The sequence below is a fragment of the Rana temporaria genome, chromosome 7, assembly GCF_905171775.1.
Source record: "Rana temporaria chromosome 7, aRanTem1.1, whole genome shotgun sequence".
In the NCBI taxonomy this organism is placed as follows: Eukaryota; Metazoa; Chordata; class Amphibia; order Anura; family Ranidae; genus Rana; species Rana temporaria.
Genome location: NC_053495.1, coordinates 116,282,782 through 116,305,856, shown reverse-complemented (window position 1 = coordinate 116,305,856; position 23,075 = coordinate 116,282,782). Strand labels below are relative to the sequence as shown.

The 23,075-nt window shown below is 43.4% G+C and overlaps 1 protein-coding gene across 7 annotated transcripts in view; it reads left to right on the top strand.

Moving 5' to 3' along the window:
* Positions 1-9,976: 9,976 nt before the first annotated feature.
* Positions 9,977-23,075, top strand: part of PTPRC (protein tyrosine phosphatase receptor type C) — a 300,264-nt gene continuing 287,165 nt past the window's right edge. For 6 of the 7 annotated variants that reach the window (XM_040359870.1, XM_040359869.1, XM_040359868.1 and 3 more), the window contains exons 1-2: positions 9,978-10,067; positions 10,155-10,259. In XM_040359870.1, coding sequence (XP_040215804.1) covers positions 10,193-10,259 — 67 coding nt within the window. In that variant the 5' untranslated portion in view covers positions 9,978-10,067; positions 10,155-10,192. Of the gene's footprint in view, positions 10,068-10,154; positions 10,260-23,075 lie in introns of all 7 variants that reach the window. The other variant, XM_040359865.1, reaches the window with a different exon arrangement.

The following is a 23,075-nucleotide window of genomic DNA, read 5'->3' as shown; positions in this document are numbered from 1 at the left end:
CCCCCACAAAAACCACCACACCTACAACAGGCACTCTAAATTGGGTTACACACTCACATTGACCACGCGGTCTCTAAAAGAGAGGCGAAGGACTAATGGGGCTGGTTGAGCGGGCTAATCCTCTCACTCCCTTATAGGGAGTCCCTCTGCCCCGTTGGGCTTCAAAGCGGAGCAGGTAGGGCGGGCTGTGTGGGAGGACCCCCCTCACACACCCGCCATTGCCACCCGGGGCATGGAGAAAGGTGGCAGATTGCCTCTGGGGGGAGGCCTGCCTACTCCCAACTCCTGCAGTCCGGCTCCTCTCTCGAGTACACGCACAAAAATACACTTTAAAAAAAAAAAAAAAGATAAAAAAAGAACAAAAAAAAAAAAAACAAAGTGATTTCACGGTGGTACAGAGTACTGTCTGCCCTCAGGGTCATGTTCCCTTCGGCTTCTGACTCATGTTGGAGATGTAACTCGGCGGTTGATACGTATCTTCATATATGGTGGGACTGTAAGGCTATTCGCCCATTCTGGAACCAGATATTTCAGATTTATTCTAGCATGTATGGTAAACCCCTTTCTCCCTCCCCTGCTGTCGCCCTGTTGTCCATTTTCCTGGGGACCTTCAAGTTCCAGAAACACACTCTCCTTAGGTTCTGCCTCAGTACGAGCAGACAACTGATATCCAGACATTGGAAATCTCCCTCACCCCCGTCCCTAGCTGAATGGGTCACTGAAATGAACGGAGTCATGTTGATGGAAGAACTCCAAGCTAAGGTCCTAGAAACCCACGCTAAGTTCTCCTTTACATGGGGAATTTGGAGGCATTATTCTTCCTCTGACGAACTGAAGACACTGCTTTCACCTAACTCAGGCTCTCCCCCACCCTGAGGGGTATTGAGAGGTTCCAAGAGTGAAATATAGGTCCAGGGCGCAGGGAGCCCAGGCACACCAACCACCCCCCCCCATCCTCATCCTTCCCTCTCCTCTCTTTCTCTCTTCTTCCTTCTCTGGTCTTTATGTCTGACTTATTCTTTCTTTATTTTTTCTATTAATCCTCCTGCCTTCCACAAATACACTAGGTCTGGCCAAGGCTATCTGATATCTTCCTATTGTCATGGTTTAGAACCTTTGGCATATACTTGGTTGATTCGGAGATATGGACATCCTGCTGCCTCTCTACTGGTAGCACCCCTGACGTGTACTTATTGTGCTTTTGCTTTCTCCTGGCCATGGGCGCAGCAGGCTCCCATAGGGGCACCCGGGCTAGGAGTGGCAATTGTTGGAAGTATAATGATTAACGACAGGGAAGGTGGTGTAAATGTTCTTCTAGGATTGCAAATATGTCCATATTATAACTTATATTGTGGAAAGCGACTGTTTATTATGGAGTGGATCAGCCTACCCAATGTTGGATGGTCGGTTCATGTTTTCTTTGGTTTCTGTCAAAAAAAATTCTAATAAAACTTTTATTGAACCTTAAATAAATTCCTTATTTTCTAAATTCTACAAACAATACCCCATAATAACAACATGAACGAAGCTTGTTTGAAATCTTTGCCAATTAAAAAAAAAAATAAAGAACTATAAAATCACTTGTACATAAGCATTCACAGCCTTTGCCGTGACACTCTAAATTTAGCTCAGGTGCATCCTGTTTCCACTGCTCATCCTGGAGATGTTTCCACAACTTGATTGGAGTCCACCTGTGGTAAATTCAGTTGATTGGACGTGAAAGGCACACACCTGTCTATATAAGGTCCCACAGTTAACAGTACATGTCAGAGCACAAACCAAGCCATTAAAACCAAGGAATTGTCTGTAGACTTCCGAGACGGGATTGTATGGAGGCATAAATCTGGGGAAGGGTACAGAAATATTTCCCAATGAGCACAGTGGCCTCCATCATGCGTAAATGGAAGAAATTTGGAACCACCAGGACTCTTCCTAGAGCAGGCCAAACTGAGGGATCGGGGGAGAAGGACCTTAGTCGGGGAGGTGACCAAAAACCCGATATTTACTCTGACAGAGCTCCAGCGTTTCACTGTGGAGAGAGGAGAACCGTCCAGAACAGGGGTCAAGTCCTGGGGAAAAAAGTGTGGCAACTCCCACCCAAGATCCACTCCCCCACCAAAAAAAAAATGATACGCTCATATGCATATATATTTCACAGAAAATACAGTGCAACATGTATTGTAAAGTGCTGCGCAAACTGTTGGCGCTATATAAATCCTGAATAATAATATTAATAATACAAATAAACAAAGGTGGTGGTATCAGGGTTATTCGATTTATTTTTCCACTAGCCCCCCACACCCTCCATTCACCCTTCTCCCCTTCTCCAACCACCACCCCTCCCTCCCACCACCCAACCCCCTTACCCCCATCAAACAAGTAACAGCTCCCCTTATATATTTACTTACAGTTCTGAAGACTTGCTCAACTTGACTCCCTCATCACAGACTCCCCCATAACAGATCCCTCATAACAGACTCCCCTATAACAGACTCCCCCATCACAGATCCCCCCATGACAGACTCCACCCATAATAGATCCCCCCATAACAGACTCCCCCATTACAGACACCCCATAACAGATCCCCCCATCACAGATCCCCCCGATCGATATTACCCCTTCTATAATATCACAGCACCCCCCCTCCCGGCTGCTACCTTAATCACACAAGACGTGAAGCAGGTCCGACAAAGGCTAGGACTTTGCAAGTGAAAGGCAAGTGATTGATTGCTGGGACCATCCCGCTGCCTAGTAACCAATCACCCGCTTCTTAACTCAAAAGGTCCCGCCCTTTGTCCAGACCTGCCATGTTTCTGGTCTTGTGTGAAAAAGGTAGCAGAGGGTAGGGGAATTGCTGCAATGTTAAAGGGGCAGTCCGCGGGCCGGGTAAATCACACTGGCGGGCCAGATGCGGTCCACGGGCCATAGTTTAAGGACCCCTCTAGATGGATAGTAGCATTTTCAGTCTGGGGAGACAGGAGTGTTAGTGGTACTTGCAGATTTAGATATACTAAAGCTCACACTGCAGTTACCACAATCGTTTTTTTTTTTCTTTTGGGATAAATGTTTTACATAAATAAAAAGCGGATCATTGTAAGCACCACTGCCATTAGTAAATAGTTTGTCTCATCCCTGTAATGGGCCGTACACACGACCGAACATGTCTGCTGAAACTGGTCCGCGGACCAGTTTCAGCAGACATGTTCGGTCGTGTGTAGGCCCGAGCGGACAGGATTCCAGCAAACATTTGCCCGCCGGGCCTTTTTCCAGCAGGCAAATATTTCTGGACTTGTTTTAAAACAGCCCGCTGAAATCCTGCCCGCTCGGACATGTTCGGTCGTCTGTACAGACCTACCGTACATGTCCAAGCGCCCGCCATCCCTCGCTTGCGTCGAATGACTTCGACACATGCGTGGAAGCATTGAACTGGCAGGGCCGCCCACGTCGCCGCGTCATCGTCGCAACAACGGCGCGGACACGCCCCGCGTATTGTTTACGCGCGGATTTCTGTATGATGGTGAGTACAGCCACCATACAGAAATCCCCGGGCAGACATGTACGGTGAAAACGGTCCGGCAGACCGGTTTCATCGTACATGTATGCTCGTCTGTACGCGGCCTTACAGCTACATTTGCAGGACAACTTGTTCTGTTGAAAAACAGATTTCCTGGCTGGACCACCAGATGAAAATAAAGAAGAGCAAGCCTAAAAAAGAAAAAAATGCAGCCACCTCATCAAAAAATTGGTAAGCTGTAATAAAATGAATGTTTTCTTTTGGGTTTAATACCACTTTAAGCAGGATTTAACAATCCACTGCAAATCGAACCTGGGCTCATTCACTCATTCAAATCCAGCAAGGTATATAAATTAACATTACTGGTAAAGTCTATGCAGCTTGTGGTTCTAGAAAATACCCATGCCATCTCTCTCTGATTACAACTCTATCTGCAAACAACACTTTATTATCTTTCATCGTGGTAAGCGATAACTTCCTTGTTACTAACTTACATAGATTTCAGTATCCTTCAGTATACTATAATTGGCTAGACGCCTCTAAACAGTTCACCTTTCTCCAGTTACATGGAAATCCACTCTTGGCTACTGAGTTCACGTAGACCCCTTTCACGTTGAGGCATTTTTCAAGCTCTTTTGGGCTAAAAATATCACTTTCACACTGGGGTCAGTGTTCTTTCAGGACGAGAAAAAAAGTCTTGCGAGCAGCATCTTTGGGGCGGTGGAGGAGCCCACTCCTGCCTGTTGAAATGAATGGGCACCGCTGCTGAAGCACCTGCAAAGCGCTTCGGTAGCGACGGTAGAGGAGCCTTTATTCGGCCGCTAGCTGTGGTTAAAAGTGCCCTGCTAGCGGCCAAATAACACTGGTAAAATGGCGGTAAAGCGCCACTAAAACTAGCAAAGTTTTGTCGTTAACGCCCGCCCCAGTGTGAAAGCAGCCGCAATGTTCTTATTTTGATATTTAAGATATATTGTATATACAGTAAAACCTTGGGTTGAGAGCGTTTTGCAAGACAAGCTAAATTTTTTAATACATTTTTACTTGATATACAAGCGATGTCTTGATATAAGAGTAGTGTCATGTCACAACTGGGTATAAAAAAGAAGCGAGGCGCCTCTAAGTGTAGCAATATGGTTACATTTATTGAAGGTACAACATTTAGCAACATATTGCTACACTTAGAGGCGCCTCTCTTCTCTTTTATACTCTGTAGCTCCTGCTGGATTTTGCTTCTAATCCCCTTGTGGAGGCTTCTATTTGTGGATGGACATTTTATGGTTACACATTGCTATAATCTTTTGATATGGAGTATAAACTGAAGGACTTATGAATAAATGGTTGTGGAACGAATTATGTCTTATGGGAAAATTTGCTTTGATATACAAGTGCTTTGGATTACAAGCATGTTACTGGAACAAATTATGCTTGCAAACCAAGGTTTTACTGTATAGTGCTCAGCATAAATGAGTACACCCCAACAGATTTGTCATAAAAACTTGCTGAGTGCTTGTGAAGAGCTTTTCAGGCACTTTTGAAGAGCTTTCCATTCATTTCAATGAAGAGGGGTGTTTTTTCACTGCCCTGTCAGCACACTGCCCCAGATTTTCATGAGCTTTTCATGCGCTTTTTTTAAGGTGAAAGCGCCTGAAAAGCGCCTCAGTGTGAAAGGGGTCTTACTTTCCTTTCAGAATCAACATTTTATATGGGACACAATACTACAAAATACTCCCACAAATGTGGGCCATTGATTGTAACCAATATTTGTTAATTTGCACACACAAAAAAGTATTTTTCCTAACAAATTCTTTTAAGACCATGTTGCAAAAATGAATACACCCCAATGAAAGTCTTAAGAGCAACATTTTAGACAACAAAATCCTACTTTATTCTGGGTTCACACTGGTATGACACGACAGTCGTACTACTTTGGATCTGACTTTGCCCTGCAAATTGAAGTCTGACTTCAATGAACAGGGATCCGACTTCGATCTCCGACAATTCCAAGCACTGTGTCTGGTATGAATCTTAAAGGGGAAACTCCACAGCAAATAATAAAAAAAAATGCATGGTTGCCCCTCCAAGAGCATACCAGGCATCTTCGGTCTGGTATGGATTTTAAGGGGAACCCCCTATGCCAAAAAGACGTCATGGAGTCCCCCCCAAAATCCATACCAGACCCTTATCCAAGCATGCAGCCCGGCCGGTCAGGAAAGGGGGTGGGGACGAGTGAGCGCCCCCTCCTGAACCATACCAACATGGGGGGGTGGGTGCTTTGGGGCAGGGGGGCCCTGCGCCCCCCACCCCAAAGCACATTGTCCCCATGTTAATGAGGGACAAGGGCCCCTTCCCGACAACCCCGGCTGTTGGTTTGCTGGGTCTGCGGGCGGGGGGCTTATCGGAATTAGGGATCCCCTTTAATAAGGGGTCCCCCAGATCCTGGCCTCCAACCCTATGTAAATGAGTATGGGGGAACGTCGTACACCTACCCATTCACCTGGGGAAAAAAGTGTCAAAAATAAGACACACTACACAGGTTTTCAAAGGTCATTTATTAGGCAGCTCCGGGGATCTTCTTCCGACTTCAGGGGTCTCTTCCGACTTCTCCGCTCTCTCTGACCTCTTCTCCCGCTTGATGTACCCCTTACTCATTCACATAGGGTGGGACCGGGATATGGGAGCCCCCTTATTAAAGGGGGCTCCCGGATTCCGATAAGCCCCCCGCCCACAGACCCCGACAACCAACGGCCAGGGTTTGTCGGGAAGAGGCCCTTGTCTTCATCAACATGGGGGCAGGGTGCTTTGAGGTGGGGGGGCCGCAGGGCACCCCCCCCAGCCCCAAAGCACCCTACCCACCTTATGTGAGGGCAACATAAAGTGAGAACACCCCTAAGTGAAAATGTCCAAATTGGGCTCAAAGTGTCAATATTTTGTGTGGCCACCATTATTTTCCAGCACTACCTTAACCCTCTTGGCATGGACTTCACCAGAATATTTTCAAAAATGTGAGGGGTGTACTCACTTTTGTGAAATACTGTATTTTTGAATTTATTTATCCTAATAATTCATGTTTGCATATATATATATATAATATATATATATATATATATATATATATATATATATATATTTATTTATTCTGGACTGAAGCCCTTTTACTCGATTAAGTACAGGGTTCACCTGCCACTGAATTCATTCTTCTCCAGACTGTAAATGGGCCAACATATCTGGGTCACAATTTCTTCGATGGGCATGGCAATTTCAAATTCATGGTAGACAACCATACTTTGTCTCCTGGCTTAAGAAACAGATCCTTCATCCTTTTTTTGACAAAAACTGGCTTTTGCAACAGCAATTACTTTTTTTCCAAGAAGAAATTCATTCTGTCCTGAAATGCAGTAACTGGGGAATCTGGACCAAGATCAGGAAGAAATAATGTGCAAAAGTAAAAGCAGTGCAGCGCTCAAGTCCAGAGTAAGCTAGAAACTGAAAAAGTGTGGCAGTATTCCTTTGAATAAAGTGGAACAACAAATAGCAACTATGCAGTTCAATTCTGTAAAAGTAAAAACAATACAGTACTCAAAAAATTAGGTAAATCAAGAAAATATAAAGAGTAGCAATAACAAGTGTACCTTTAAATATAAAATAACAAATATGCAGTTCAATTTCTCCATATATCACATAATTGTTCCATATGTAGAAGAAATAAAGGTGATAAAAAGAAGTGGAGAAAAAAAACCCACTGCAGCACTCAAACCCAGGGTTAGTGTGAATCCGCAGAAAAATGAAAAAGTGAAGTAATGACAAGTGTCCCTTTAAATGACGTGAAACAACAAATAGCAACTATGCAGCTCAATTCAGTGAAAGTAAAACCAATAAGACTCTTTCTTTTCAACCAAAAAGATGCCTGCTCCAGGAGATAAAGTAGAAGGACAAATGAATCCTTCCTCCAAGTTCTCAGAGACATATTGATGAAAAGCTTACAATACCAGCTGGGTGAGCAGAAAAATTCACCCACATGGTATCTCAGCTCTTGGCAGGAGTTCAATGGGGCAATCGTATGGCCGATGAGGTGGTAAAGTGTCAGCCTTCTTCTTGTCAAAGACATCCAGGAAATCATAGTATTGGGTTGGTATGAACAGAGCAGATTCTTGCCTGTGCACCAGTCTATATGGGGGTTGTGAGCTTGGAGCCAAGAACCCCAGGAATGATTGGAAACAGAGGAGAAGGGATCATGTCCAGCTGAAGAAACTCTTGATGTGTGCCATTAATGGAGATAGGAAATAGACTGTTTTTTAAAGGCCGCAGGCCCAGCCTTAAAATAGAAGGAAAGGAATTTTTTACTTTTTAGGTGGATGCAGCATCGGTCCGATGCTGCTTCTGTCTCCTGACGCCTCTGCACTAAGAACCATGCAATCGCTCAGTTTTCAGAGCTCCATGAGCAGAGAGCTGTAGACTGTCAGTCACAGCTCTCTGCTTTGCTCCCTCCTCATTCATTGAAGTGCTGAGCTGTGGAAGGGCCAGCCAGTTCAGTCTCTCAGCAGATCGCTGAGAGGCTGAGCTGGGTGTCAGTCCAGGCACCTGGCAGATCCAGACTCCGTGGTTGGGATGACATGATGCCTAGACTGACATCCATGATGGGTCACATGAGTGCAACACTAACTGCACTCCTGTGATTCATAGGAGAAGTACAGCCAAGTGAGTACATACAACAGAGCCATGGAGTCAAAGAATGTTGTCAGTGTGTTCAACACTGTACTAAGTTGTTCTAGTAAGCGGTGAGCCCAGGACTTTCCCCGAGTTCCCCAACTAGCAGAGAGAACATGAAACCCACTTTTTTGGATTAAATTGAAAATTTTCTTGGTTGCAGTGCAAAATAAAGTTTGTAGGCATTCTTGAAGGGTTCTGCAAGTGGCATTACCATGGTAGTTGCAGTTGTGGATGGTGTCTATTTAAAATCCGAGAAATCAAGCTGGCAGCAGACAAATGCAAAATCTTGGATGCGTAGCCGGACAGGCAGATCACAGCAACAACTGGGCAGCAGGAGTACAGAGTCAGGCACCAGGAGTGTAAACAGAGCCAGGCCAAGGTCAGTATCAAGTGAGCAGAAGAGGTACCAGGACAGTAGGCAGGAAGCAAGGTCGGATCACAAGCCAGAGTGAGCAGATGGAGGTTCAGGAACAAGCAGGGTCAACAAGCCAGGTCAGGATACAGATGAACACAGGATCAGTGCTCATGTAGATGCTCGCAGGGTCCTAATTCTATCTACAATACCATGGACCATTCTATGCACTTTCCTTTGAGCACAGGCTTGAGCATTGTATTCCTTACTCCAGGACACACTCCCAGTGTCCTGTACAATATATACACACTATAAATCATTAATATATATGTATTTAATCTCAAAATTGAATGCATCTTATATCATTCCACTCTTAAATAGTAACTCAAGAAAAAGTAATATATATATAAACCCTTAAAATGTAGCTTTCTATTATGTTCTAATTTGCCATTATTATATGCATTATATTCTTTGTTGCTAAAGCCAAACAAACCCCCTTTTCTATATTCCTTGTTTCAAAATCACAGGAGTGTCACTAAGACATACACTGAGTGGGAATCTCCCCTGTGCATATAGGTTCTTATCTTTTCCCACTCTATTTAAAACCAAGAGTTGGCTCGATTTGGGGTTTAACAATGCAAATCTTTGTACTTTTCAAAGTATGTGTTGTGAGTTCAGTAGTGTAAAACACTACATTTTATTATGGTACCCCTTCAACAAATATTAGTCATTTATGAAGAATTAAAGGGGTATTTAGGGGAATTAGGGTCTTAGAGGCACGTTAAGGAGGAATACATCAGTCCTGGCGCATGGCAAAACTGCCAGTATACCAGTAGGGGCCTAACCCTTTATATACTGAAATAACTATGCTTTTGATCCTATGAAAGAAATTATAAATCTTTTTTTCCACACTTCAATTGACCTTCAAAACACAGGAAAAACTAGTGGTAGTTGGCTTCATATAGAATGCTTTGAATCATTTGATATTTATTCTGCTCTACTTACACTTTGAAAACTAAACTGTTTGTCTAAGTTATCCTGTCAGAATGAAAGTCAACATTATGTTCACTGTAGAATAGTCTAGGAATACACAATATTTTAGCTGAAAAAGAGGGCTAATCTGAGTAGGGTGAAGCAGGCTTTATCTGACCCATGGGTTTTCTGAATAAAGGTACCCTAGTATATTGACCCTTGTCATATGGGCTCACTAACATTTGAACTTCCATAAAAATGACATAGTAGTAGTCAGGATCCCAGCAAGATATGACTTAACTACATTGCCTTTCTTGACTGTTATTACGCTATTCTCTGTGTATATTCATGGTTCATAATTCTGCTAAGGAAATGACAACGCGGTTTGAAAAACCAACTTCCTGGAAGCTTTAAAGAAGTAGGTAGGACAAATTAAGCATTGCTCTCATAGTTTCATAGCATGGTATACAGACAGTTCTAAGTCACAGAGGAAGCTGCAAGAGGATAGATAAGAGTTACACCGTATGTAAAAGCCTTACTTCTCTAATACCTATCTCCAACTTCTGCAGCATTGCTAACCTGATATCTACTGGTTTGTGTAAATTGTAGGGTCAGACACACACGCTGCGCTGGGGGCTTGTATCAAAATGAAGTGGTATATAAAGCTGCTAGTGATTGGATTTCTTCTATGGGACCAAAATAATGTCACATCAGGTAAGAGATCTTTTACTATAATTATTAATATGTGAATGGTTGTATACAAGAGCTTAACTGGCTTTGTATCTTTATCTGATACATTATGTTATCTGAGGTTAAAAACAGGGGTTTGAAAACAGATCAGTGGTGACTATTGGCAGTGATGCTCACTATCATTCATGAGTGCTGGAAAATTTTAACAGAGGGGCGAATAGTTTTTAACTTTGCATACAAAGTACTGAGTCATATTTTTAGTTAATATTTAGATAATGCTTGCTAGTAGGCTACAATAAGAATATTTCAGATTCAATTCAATTATTATTGAGGAGAATAATTCTATTCTAGGTGCTCTGGATAAAGGCTTAATATATATATATATATAATATATATATATATATATATATATATATATATATATATATATATATATATCGTTACTAAATGCATATCCTTGCGTTTTGCAAGAAACACATATCCTAACCACACAACTACATAGATTAGCACACATTTCACATAGGAATACATTCATTATCTGATTGTATTTGGTGATCACTGACTACATTTACAGTAATATTGACATATTTTTTTAAAATAGAGAAAGTACTGAACCAAATGTATGTGAATATATCATGTATCTAAATAAACATAGTCAATATCCAGTTCCACTAAATGATAAGTAAAAAAAGAGTTTCGATGTTTGTTGATAGCAAGCACAAATCCCTAGCACTCCCCCGGTAGATTTATTTACTTGTTTGATTCTGTAGAGCAGCCTTTCTTGACTTTTGTTAGCTTAATGGAATGCCTAAAATAATTTTCAGGTCTCAGGGAACCTTTACTAAAACCAGTTCATTGGGGTCAATAAGAAAATGTACCCTTATTTTCATGGTCAATAGGAAGAATGCACCCCTTATAGTTGATATCAGAATGCCACCCTTGCAGCCATCTAAAATGTCATTGGTGGCTGGTGGCATGCTGCTGGCTTTGTCAAGTGGCAATGGCCCTGGAAATATGCAGGCACCATCAAATGAAAGGTCAATCAGTCACCTCTAGGAACCCCTAAAAATCTCTGGAGGAACCCTAGGGTTTCACAGAACCCTAGTCGAAAATGGCTGCTGCGAAATTTTAACTTAACATAATTCAGAATGTAGTTAGATTTTTTTTGTGTGTTGTCTTAGCCTGGCATTTCTCTGACTAAAACTGTGTATAATAATACTCTTGTGCCAAGGAAAGCTGTTGAAACTTGAACCCACACGGCTTAATGGAGGATATTAGGCAAAAACACCTATTCACTACTATTCACCAAACAAAATGACATACACCTAATCTTAATCTCTACATTTTCACCAATTGGGTTAAATTGAACTATATGTATGTGTCTCCAGCATTGCTTTGTTCATATTCATTTACTTACAAGTTTTAGGTTAAAACCCTCTTCCAGTTTGGCATGCAAAGCCAACAGTCCACATATGGTTATTGCCAACAGTATGCATATGGTTATTGTGAATAAACATCGATTCAGGTTTAATAACATGAAGGTGCTCTTAGACATCTACTGGTCTCACAAACAATTAATGGATGAAAACACTTGTAAATTAATGTAGGCAAAAACATTTTACACATTTGTTAAAGTAATACATTTAAAAATGTGCATCAAACAGCATTTACAAACTGACAAACTCATTTATTTCCCTTTTTATATGTAAGTAACACACGCCTGCAAAAATGTACAGTAACATTTTATTCATGGCTTATTTTAGAAAAAAGCCCACACCTAGATGATTTCCTAAGGCTCTGGCAGATTTTAGAGTTTTTTTCAATTGACCTTTTTTCAATTTAATTAGTTCAATTTAACAGCTTCCCAATAGAATGTCTATTTTCAGATGTTCATATTAAATCATTTCTTTGTAATTATAGTATTTTATTTACAGTATAGAGGTACACTATTTTACAAATGATATGATATGATTATAAGATATTGCTGTTCACTTAATGATTTTTCTTGTATACTTTCATAACTAAGTGTTCCAAAATATTAATTTAACAATTTGGCAGCCTAGATACTATTGCAAAATGAAAACAATATACAGTATTTAGTTTTAGGTGTACAATTCCTTTTCCACAACTATAGTTTATAATAAGCTGAAGTTTTGGGTTTGAGATATTTAAGTACAGGGTCCTAAACATGGGTACGCAATGTTTTGTGACAGCAAAATTCAAGATTTTCATGTATGTTTCGATGGTATGAGAAATATGGCATTGTAAATTTTGGGGTTTATTGTTGGTAAATGAAATGTTTTACACTAAATGCAGGTTACATACTTTTTGTTAAATGCTACTGTTTTCAGATGAAATATATGATTTATGGAGTGGAAATTCAAAGATAAAGATTGCCAAAGATAAGATGCTTTTTGCATATGGCCTAACATAGAACCTCAGAATTTAAGTGTTCAGCTGGGCCATCAATTCGGTGCCCTTTTGGCAGCTACATTCTCCCATGATGGTCTAAAAGGGTTACAAGGGTTACAATCTAATGATATAATATACTGAGTCCTGACTTGTATATAGTACTTTATGGAAAATCATACATTTCATAATCTCAAACTAATTGTGTTTAGACACGTGAATCGGCGTATCTCCCTCATTTGCATATTTGAATAGAAAGTCAATGGGAGCGCCAAATGCGTCCAGCGTAAATATGCGCCCACTCTACACCGGCGTAGACAAGTTACGTCGGTCGGATGAAGCCTGTTTTTAGGCGTATCTTAGTTTGTGGGCACGGCGCATATTTGCACTTACATTCCCCAAGACTGATAATGCTGTTGTTTAGATCTGCCCCCTGTTCTCATTCATCCAGAGTGGTGGCACTCTAATACAAGAGGTGTGTTACTGTTCAGATCACCAGGTGAAAACACAGGGGGAAAAAGCCTGAAAAAATAAAATGAATACAGCCATTATATTTAATGGTTGGTAATCTGTAATATATTACATTTGTGGTTTTGGGTTTAACCACTTCCTTACTGGGCACTTAAACCCCCCTCCTGCCCAGGCCAATTTCCAGCTTTCAGTGCTGTCACACTTTGAATGACAATTGCATGGTCATGCAACACTGTACCCAAATAATTTTTTTATAATTTTCTCACACAAAGAGCTTTCTTTTGGTGGTATTTAAAGCGGATGTGCCATGGGAAAAAAATATTAAAAGCCAGCAGCTACAAATATTGCAGCTGCTGACTTTTAATATTAGGACACTTACCTGTCCTGGAGTCCAGCGCCGATCGCAGCAGAGGACGAGCGATCGCTCGTCTCTCTGCTGCTCTCCCCGCCATCCATTCTGAGGGAACCAGGAAGTGAAGCGCTGCGGCTTCACTGCCCGGTTCCCTACGGCGCATTCGCGAGTCGCGCCGCGCCCACCGATTGGCTCCCGCTGTGTACTGGGAGCCGAGTGTTCCCAGCACACAACGGGGGGGGTGACGGGATGTGACGGAATGCCCGTCTTTTGCCCGTGAATGCCGGGCCGGAAGTGGGTGCAAATACCTGTCTTTAGACAGGTATCTGCACCCCCCCTCCCCCCTGAAAGGTGTCAAATGTGACACCGGAGGGGGGGAGGGTTCCGATCAGCGGGACTCCACTTTAGGGTGGAGAACCGCTTTAATCACTACTGGGGTTTTTATTTTTTGATAAACAAAAAAAAAAAGACATTTTGAAAAAACAAACAAACATTTTTCATAGTTTGTTATAAATTTGCAAACGGGTAATTTTTTCCCATTGATATGCGCTGAAGAGGCTGCATTGATGGTCACTGATTGGCTGCACTGATAGGCACAGATAAGGCAGCACTGATGGGCACTGATCAGACGGCACTGATAGGTACCACTTATAGATGGCACTGATGGGCACTGATAGGTGGCACTGGTAGGTGACACTGATGGGCACTAGTAGGTGGCACTGGTAGGCATTACAGCACTGTTGATGAGGCACTGATTGGTGACATTGACAGGTGGCACTGTGGGCACTGATAGGTGGCACTGTGGGCACTGGTAGGTGGCGCTGGTGGGCACTGGTAGGCAGCACTGTTGTGCACTGGCAGGTGGCACAGGTTGGCACAGATAAGACTGATGTCCCTCTGACAGCCGCCGGTGATCAGCTTTTTTTCTCTTCTTACGCTGTCAGCGTGAGGAGAAAAAATAGCCGATTACTGGCTCTGTTTACATCACATGATCATCTGTCATTGGCTGACAGCTGATCACGTGGTAAGGGGTCGGGATAGACCCCTTCCTCTGATCGGTGATCAGGTGAGTCTCATAGACTTGCTGATCACAGAGTGCGTCGCGCACGCCCTGCAGGCGGCGCACAGGCGGCTTGAGCATGGGAGGACATCTATTGACACCCTCCTGACATAATAGGTCCATGCTGTAGCCGTCATTCGGCTATATCGCAGATCTGAAGGGGTTAATACCGCTTTAACTTAAAGGTCTGTTGCTCAACATTTCTTTTTTTTTTTTTAGAGTGGAGTCATGGCAAAAAAAAAATACCAATAAATGTAGCTATAATCATAAAAAAATCCAACTTTTAACTATAATGTCATACGAACCAAACAGCGAGGGGTTTCACACACAATCCTGCCTGACCCCGACCCCCCCCGCACACACGCTGCCGCGCCCTGCCATGCCACGCTTGCCTATCCGCTGGCCCGGGAGTGACATGGCGAGTGCTGATGGCTGGAGGGGAAGGAGAAGAGTGGACACACGTCCGCTGTCCTCCCCTTCTTGTTGTGACCTGGAAAGCGACGTCTATGGCATCACTTAGCATAGCCTGGAAAGGATGTTTTGCAATGCGATCTGCATTGCAAAACAGTCAGTGGAGCCCAAAGGAGATATGCAGGGTGTTTTAAACCTCATTAAAGAGAAACTGTCACCTAAAAAACATCACATAGGGGACTTTTTGTCCCTTATGTATTGAAAAAAAAATGTTGCAAAAAAATTAAGTTACACCCAAGCACAAAAGATCCCTCTCCCAAAAATATATACGCGTATGAACGTAAATGTATGCAACGGGGGTTTCTAAGCATTAAAACTTTGATTGCAATACACGTTACATATCGCCATGCACGCCAGAGTGAGAGCAATAATTATGACACAAGACTGTAACACTAAATGAATAACTACTGGGGGCTTTTTAATCATCGCCTATAATAAATATAGGGTACTGAAGCTTGTCGCCACTTCATGGGCGCACACAAATTTAAGCTTTGGCATTTTGGGTATCTATTTACTCGGTGCAACCTTGTCTTTAATATTTTACCCAAAAATTAGGTAGTTTATTGCATTTGTTTTCCCTAAAATGCACTTTAGTGTGTTTTTTTACAGAAATTTTGCAGTAATAACGTGTGACAAAAAATTGGAGCTACCACTAATATATTCTCTAGGGTGCCTGCTTTCATAAAATATATCATATGAGGGGGTTTTGTGTAATCTTCAGGCTTAAAATATATTTTTTAAACATGTGTGTGTAAAAAATGCAAAAAACGGCTCTGGCAGCGAAAAGGTGAAATCAAACTAATATGCCTACCTGAATTTAATTTGGCATCAGCGTCTTGCAAAATCCCTGTACGGCAGATCTCAGAAATGGTAGGTAAAAGAAGCACAAGGAGCCAGTCAGGTGTGCTGCAGTACTTATGTGCTAACTTTCTGCCAGGAATGGAGAGATGTCTACTGCTTCTCCTTCACTGTACAATCACAGGCTGGGGTCGAAATGAGATCTTGTATTACATGACTGCAGTTGAGAAAAGTCAAGTTTTCAGGCTGGCTGTGCTGTGTAGCAGAGATGTATAAATCTCAAATGTGGATAAACAGAATTACAGACCTTTTTGGAGGTATAATTCCTATCATACTGTATATTCATTACATATGTATAGTTAAAGCGGAGTTCCAGCCTTTTAGTGTTTATTAAAAGTCAGCAGCTACAAGAAGTGTAGCTGCTGACTTTTAATAAACAGACACTTACCTGTTCCACGGTCCAGCGACGTGGCCGCCCGGAGCTTCCCTCCTCTCCCCCCCTCTCCGGCCGGCGCCTCCATTCATAGTGTGGGCACCCGGCCGTGACAGCTTTCGGCTTCACGGCTGGGCACTCACTGCGCATGCCCAAGTCGTGCTTCACTCTATGAATGGACAGGCGATCTCCTGGGACCTGTCACGTGTCCCTGGAGATCGCCTAAAAGGAGGGGCAGCCTAAGGCGAGAAGAGAAGTCGCAGAGGCGGTCCTTGGGTGGAAGGAGGAAGTGGGATAGAAAGTCCCACTCCTACCGAAGCCCCCCCCCCAAAAAAAATGACATTGCAAATGTGGAATGTAAGGGGGTGAGGAATGCTTAAAGCGAAAGTTCCACTTTTGGGTGGAACTCCACTTTAACTATTTGCCTAGAGCAGGGTTTCTCAACCAGGGTTCCATGGAACTCTAGGGTTCTTCTAGAGCAGGGGTCCTCAAACTATGGCCCTCCAGATGTTCAGTAACTACTATTCCCATCATGCCTAGTCATGTCTGTGAATGTAAAAGTCTCACAATGCGAGGTGGGAGGTGTAGTTCTGCAACAGCTGGAGGGCCGTAGTTTGAAGACCCATGTTCTAGAGGGTGCTAGGGGTTCCTTTAGCAATGAGCAATTTTTGCCTCTCAGATGAGTTCCCACTGACACCATTGATCTTTTTAACTATCTGTAAGGGAGTAATTCTTCTTAATGAGCACAAGTGTAAGGCCTCGTACACACGATAGGTTAACCAGAGGACAACGGTCTGATGGACCGTTTTCATCTGTCAAAACCGATCGTGTGTGGGCCCCATAGGTTATTTAACCATCGGTTAAAAAAAAGCCAACTTGCTTTCAATGTAACCGATGGATTCCTAACCGATAGGCGTAACTATTTGTGAATCTGGCTATATATCTAGACGAATGGTCCTTAAGCCTCGTGTCACACGATCAGTCCATCCGATACACACCAGCGGACATGTCCGATGAAAACGATCCACGGACCGTTTTTATCGGACATGTCCGCTCGGAGATTTCGGTCTGATGGTTGTACACACCATCAAACCGAAATCCGCGCGGACAGAGAACGTGGTGATGTAGACGACACCGACGTTCTCTCTCGCGCGAGTTCAATGCTTCCACGCATGCGTCGAACCAATTCGACACATGCGCGGGATTTTGGTCCGCTGGTTAGACGTACTAACCAGCGGACATGTCCGCCGGACAGCTTTCCAGCGGACATGTTTCTTAGCATGCTAAGAAACATTTGTCCGCTGGAAATCTGTCCGCTAGCCTGTACACACGATCGGATCTGTCCGCTGAAACTGGTCGGCGGACCAGTTTCAGCGGACATGTCCGGTCGTGTGTACGAGGCCTTAATGTACAGTTAGAAAACATTTATGTGAACTGTGCTACTTGTCAAAGAATATATAATTCTGTTTAGCCAGCCCTGTGGTCCAGCCACTGGATTAATTCTGTACAGCTTACAGACTACAATACAGTGAAGGAATATAGCCTGATCTGGTGATCTGCGGGCGTCCCCTGCCTGTGAAGGAGCAGTAATACACTCATGAGGTCTTCCCTCTGTTCACCCCAGTTCAGTGCAAAGCTATAGCAGTTAATTGGTCCAGAGTGCTTCCAGCCCCCTGCTGTACCGAGACTTACAGAAGGCTGGTGTCAACACGCGTAGTTATTATATTTCTTATTCTAGTTCTATCCATACTTTCTAAATATATATATATTTTTTCAATACATAACTGGAATAAATTTTGCCTTTCTGACATTAAAGTGGATCTAAAGTTAAAGTGATTGTAAAGGTTAAATTATTATAATTTTTTTTAAATAACAAACACATAGCTGCCAACTGTCACTGATTTCGAGGGACTGTCCCTGATTTGGAGCAATGTCCCTCTGTTTCCCTTTCCTCATTTGTCCCTCATTTTGGTCTCATCTATATAGTTGTGTATAAAATGCACTTTTTATCTATCAAAAAGTGTTTCCCAGTGCTAAACCTTTCATCCAATTTCTAAAATTGCTGCATTTGTAAATTTTAAAAGCCGATATAAAGGAATAGTAGTGTCAAAAAAAAGCCCTTGTGAATTTAATTAACTTTTTTTGGTTAATTCTCCTTTAAGGGGGTGTGGCGGGGCGTGTCCTATGCCTACATTTGTTTCCTAGTAGGTGTCCCTCATTCCCATCTCAAAATGTTGGGAGGTATGACAAACATGTCATACCTACTTGCTCTGTGCAATGGTTTTGCATAGAGCAGCCTCAATGCTCCTCCTCTCAGGTCCCCACCGGCACTCCTAGCCCCCCCCCCTGCTGAGTACCCCCAGACCAAGCTGCTAGTTCTGGGGCATTTGTGTGTGCTCGCACCTGAGCCACCTCTGTGTGTCTATGAGACACTAAGAGCATGGTTCGGCCCTGCCTCCTACACCCTTCTCACTGGCTGTGATTGACAGCAGAGGGAGTCAATGGCTCCCCCTGCTGTGTTTCAGCCAATGAGGAGACAGAGACCCGGGAGAGATTCTGCTCTCATGCACATTGCTGGAACGGGATCAGAGGGCCAGATTCTCCAAGAATTTGCGGCGGCATCGCATAAGCTATTTACACTACGCCGCCGCAACTTACTGAAGCAAGTGCCGTATTCCTCAAGCACTTGCTCCGTAGTTTGCGGCGGCGTAGTGTAAAAGGCCCGGCGTATCCCCGCGTAGTTCAAAGGGGGCGGCTTGTATTTAAATTAAGCGCGCCCCCGTGCCGATCGAACTGCGCATGCGCCCAGTTTGCCCAGTGCGCATGCTCCAGTTCTCGACGGAAAACGTCAATGACGCCGACGTGTGCGTCATTGACGTAAAGTCGTATTCAAGAACGACTTACGAAAACGACGTACCCGACGGGAAAAGACGACGCGGACCCGACGCCATACTTAACATGGCATACGTGGGACTGGTGTAAGGTTACCCCTCATATAGCAGGGGTAACCTTCCGCTAACGCAAACGACGTAAGCGACGGTTATGCGACGCGATTTTGTTCGGGAATCGGCGTATCAGGCTCATTTGCATAAACAAATGAGACCTGAACGTAAACACCACCTATCGGCCGGCGGCAAATTACATTTAAGATCCGACAGTGTAAGTCACTTACACCTGTCGGATCTACAACGTATCTATGCGAAAATAATTCTAGGAATCAGTCGCATAGATACGCGGGTCAAAAAACAGAGATACGACGGAGTTTCCTGAGATACTCCTTCGTAACTCTTCTGAGAATATGGCCCAGACTCAGGTGAGTATAAGGGGGGCTGTGGAGAGAGCTGAACACTGAATGTTTTTTACCTTCATGCATAGAATGCAAGAAGGTAAAAAACCGTCAGCCTTTAGAAGCATTTTAAATTTTAATTTAAGCATTCTCTGCATTAAGATAAAAAAACTCCTCACTATTCATGCTACCTGCCTCATCCATAAAAACTTACCTGACTCCTGCCACCGCTCCAGCATGTAGCTGCAGCATCACTCATCACACTCTCCCTGGTCTCACAGGAGACACTGAGAGCAATAGGAACCATAGGTAAGCATGTAACGGACCACTCTGTACAATACCATTGTACAGAGCAGGTAAGTATCACATCTTTTTTTATTTTCATTTAAAAAAATTCCCTTTAGTGTAACTTTAAGTTTTAATATGTCTACTTGTTAAACTAAAATATTGAACTAATTTTCCATCTACAGTATATGTGTAAAGGTTACATTCATTATATGTCAGAAAGGAAGTGGCAGCTCGGTGTGAATGGTGTTTTATTTTTGAGTAATCTGCTAGTTTGCTAGATGCAAGTGAAAAATCCCCACATCCTTGATGTTGAGCAAGATTCTTTTTTTCATGTAGTTAAAATGTACAGTACATGTCAGTCAAAATTGAATTGCTGAAAATGCATACACAAAATAAACCCGGGCTTTTATTACAACCATAGTACAGCATGTGAGTTAAAGCATCACAAAAAATCTCCTTGTTGCTGATAATCAGAGACAAGTCAATCAGCAGGCCAGGTAATTCTAGTCCTACCCATTGTAAACCTCTGATTATTCCATGAACATACAGAGCATTGCAAATAATCGTGTAACCAGGGATATTTCAGGGCAAAAAAAAACACAAAATACCCATGTTTTGTCTCTTAGAAAATGCTGCAAGTACAGAAAATACCAGTTGATACTGTCAGAAATTCAGTGATCTTGTAATTATGCATGCTATGGCAAAGCGTGGGTGTGGCAAAATTGTGCTTAAAAATGTTTAAACTTGAGCTAACATACAGGGTGCAGAAGTCAGAAGTATGTACAGTTATATGCATATTACAGGCGGCTTGGTTGGATAACGTGCATGGTACAGTGGTATGAGTTGGGTAACATATATAGTACAAGGGTCCGTATTGGGTAAGGTACATAGTACAGGGGCTGGAGTGGGTAACTTACATAGTGCAAGGGTCTAGGGGTAGCATACATAGTGCAGGAGTCTGGGGTGGGTAACATACATAATGCTGGGGTCTGTGGTGGGTAACATACATAGTGCAGGAGTCTGGGGTGCGTAACATACATAGTGCTGGGGTCTGTGGTGGGTAACATACATAGTGCAGGAGTCTGGGGTGGGTAACATACATAGTGCTGGGGTCTGTGTTGGGTAACATACAGAGTGCTGGGGTCTTTGGTGGGTAACATACAGAGTGCAGGGGTCAGGTGTCATGGTATGTCAAATTAATGACCTCTAATCTCACCCCTCACTAACACTCTACCCTAAGATTGGCCCCAGGAAAAAACCTGAAGACAAGATTGGAAAAACTCCATATCTGCGGGGAACTGTGCAGTCCTCACCACTATGACTTAGGCCTTATAGGCTGAAACGCATCAACCTTTACTATTTGCGTTTGTCTACTGTGGCTTGTCAATAAATACGTCAATTGTTTAAGAGCAGCGACCGGAGTGCAGATCTTTTCCTCCTCACCACTATGGGTTCCCTTCATTTCCAGCTGCTTGCGGTAAGCCACACTATGCCTTCTTGGTTTCTTGCTGTACTTCCTCACTCCAGTGACCCAGGGCTTTTCCCATCCCACTCTGATACCCACCTCCCAGTACCAGGCAGCCTGGTCATCAATAGTAAGGAGCGCTGTTACACATGCACTTTAACTACTTGCCGACCAGCCGCCGTCATTTTACGGCGGCAGGTCAAATACCACCAAAAGGAAGCTGTATTTGTGGGGAAAAAAGGACGTCAATTTTGTTTGGGAGTCACGTCGCACAACCGCGCAATTGTCAGTTAAAGAAACACAGTGCCGAATCGCAAAAAGTGCTCTGGGCCCAGATTCACAAAGGACTTACGACGGCGTATCTCCAGATACGCCGTCGTAAGTCTGAATGTGAGGCGTCGTATCTCTGCACCTGATTCAAAGAATCAGATACGCCAGAATTTGTCTAAGATACGACTGACGTAAGTCTCTTACAGGGTTGTATCTTAGGTGCATATTTACGCTGGCCGCTAGGTGGCGCTTCCATTGATTTCCGCGTTGAATATGCAAATGAGCTAGATACGCCGATTCACGAACTTACCTGCGCCCGGCGTATTAAAATACGCTGTTTACGTAAGGTGTCCACCCAGCGTAACTTTACCCCTCATAAAGCAGGGGTAAGTCATGTTAGGTATGGACGTCAGAAACGTCGGAACAGCGTTCGTTAGGTGCATCATTTACGTGGGGTCACGATTCATTACCATACAACTCTCCCCCTACCAGCCTACTTTGAATCTGCTTACGAGTATTTTTGAGTCCAATTAATATTCTGCTATTTCACTCAACCATTATGAAGAGGGATTGTGTGGCCTCCAAAACACATTGGTTGTCTTTTGCCCTCCTTGTTGTAACCAATTCGATAATTAAGACTTTGGACCCCTAAAGATTTTTCATTTGGCGCTCTCTTTGACCTATCACACTTGGATTTCTTGATTCAAGTAAATGTCCTCCTCTTTGTTGTAGCTTATCAAACACACACTAAATGGGCTCAAGTAATGATTTTGTCTGTATTTTGATAACATGTGAAAATCTGTGTCCGGTGCGCCTCCACCGCTACCTAATGGAATGTAAAGACACCTGTCTTCTCAAAAGTAAGGCCCCGTACACACGACCGAACATGTCCGATGAAACTGGTCCGCGGACCAGTTTCATCGGACATGTTCGGTCGTGTGTACGGCCTATCGGACCGTTTTCCAGCGGACAAAAGTTTCTTAGCATGCTTAGAAACTTGTCCGCTGGAAACCTGTCCGTCGGACATGTCCGCTGGTTAGTACGTCTAACCAGCGGACTGAAATCCCGCGAATGCGTTGAATTGATTCGACGCATGCGTGGAAGCATTTAACTTCCTGGTTTGCGCACGTCGCCGCGTCACCATCACCGCCACGTCACCGCATTCTCTGTCCGCGGGGATTTTGGTCTGATGGTGTGTACACACATCAGACCAAAATAGCCCAGGAGACATGTCCGATGAAAACGGTCCGCGGACCGATTTCATCGGACATGTCTCCTCGTGTGTACAGGGCCTAAGGCCCCGTTGGAATTGTGGACAGAATTGCATGACTCTGCCTGCAAATCCAGAATCAAAGCAAAACATGCAACACATTTTCATTGCCATTATTTCTTATGTGACAAAACACAAGAAAATTGCGGCAAAACACATAACGACAAACGTGCCTGGCTCAGTGCCAAAATTTGAAACGTGAGCTTCTTTGGTGTGTTTTTTGGAGCAGAGGGAGACATATTCAAAAGGAATAGTGCCGCTCCAAAA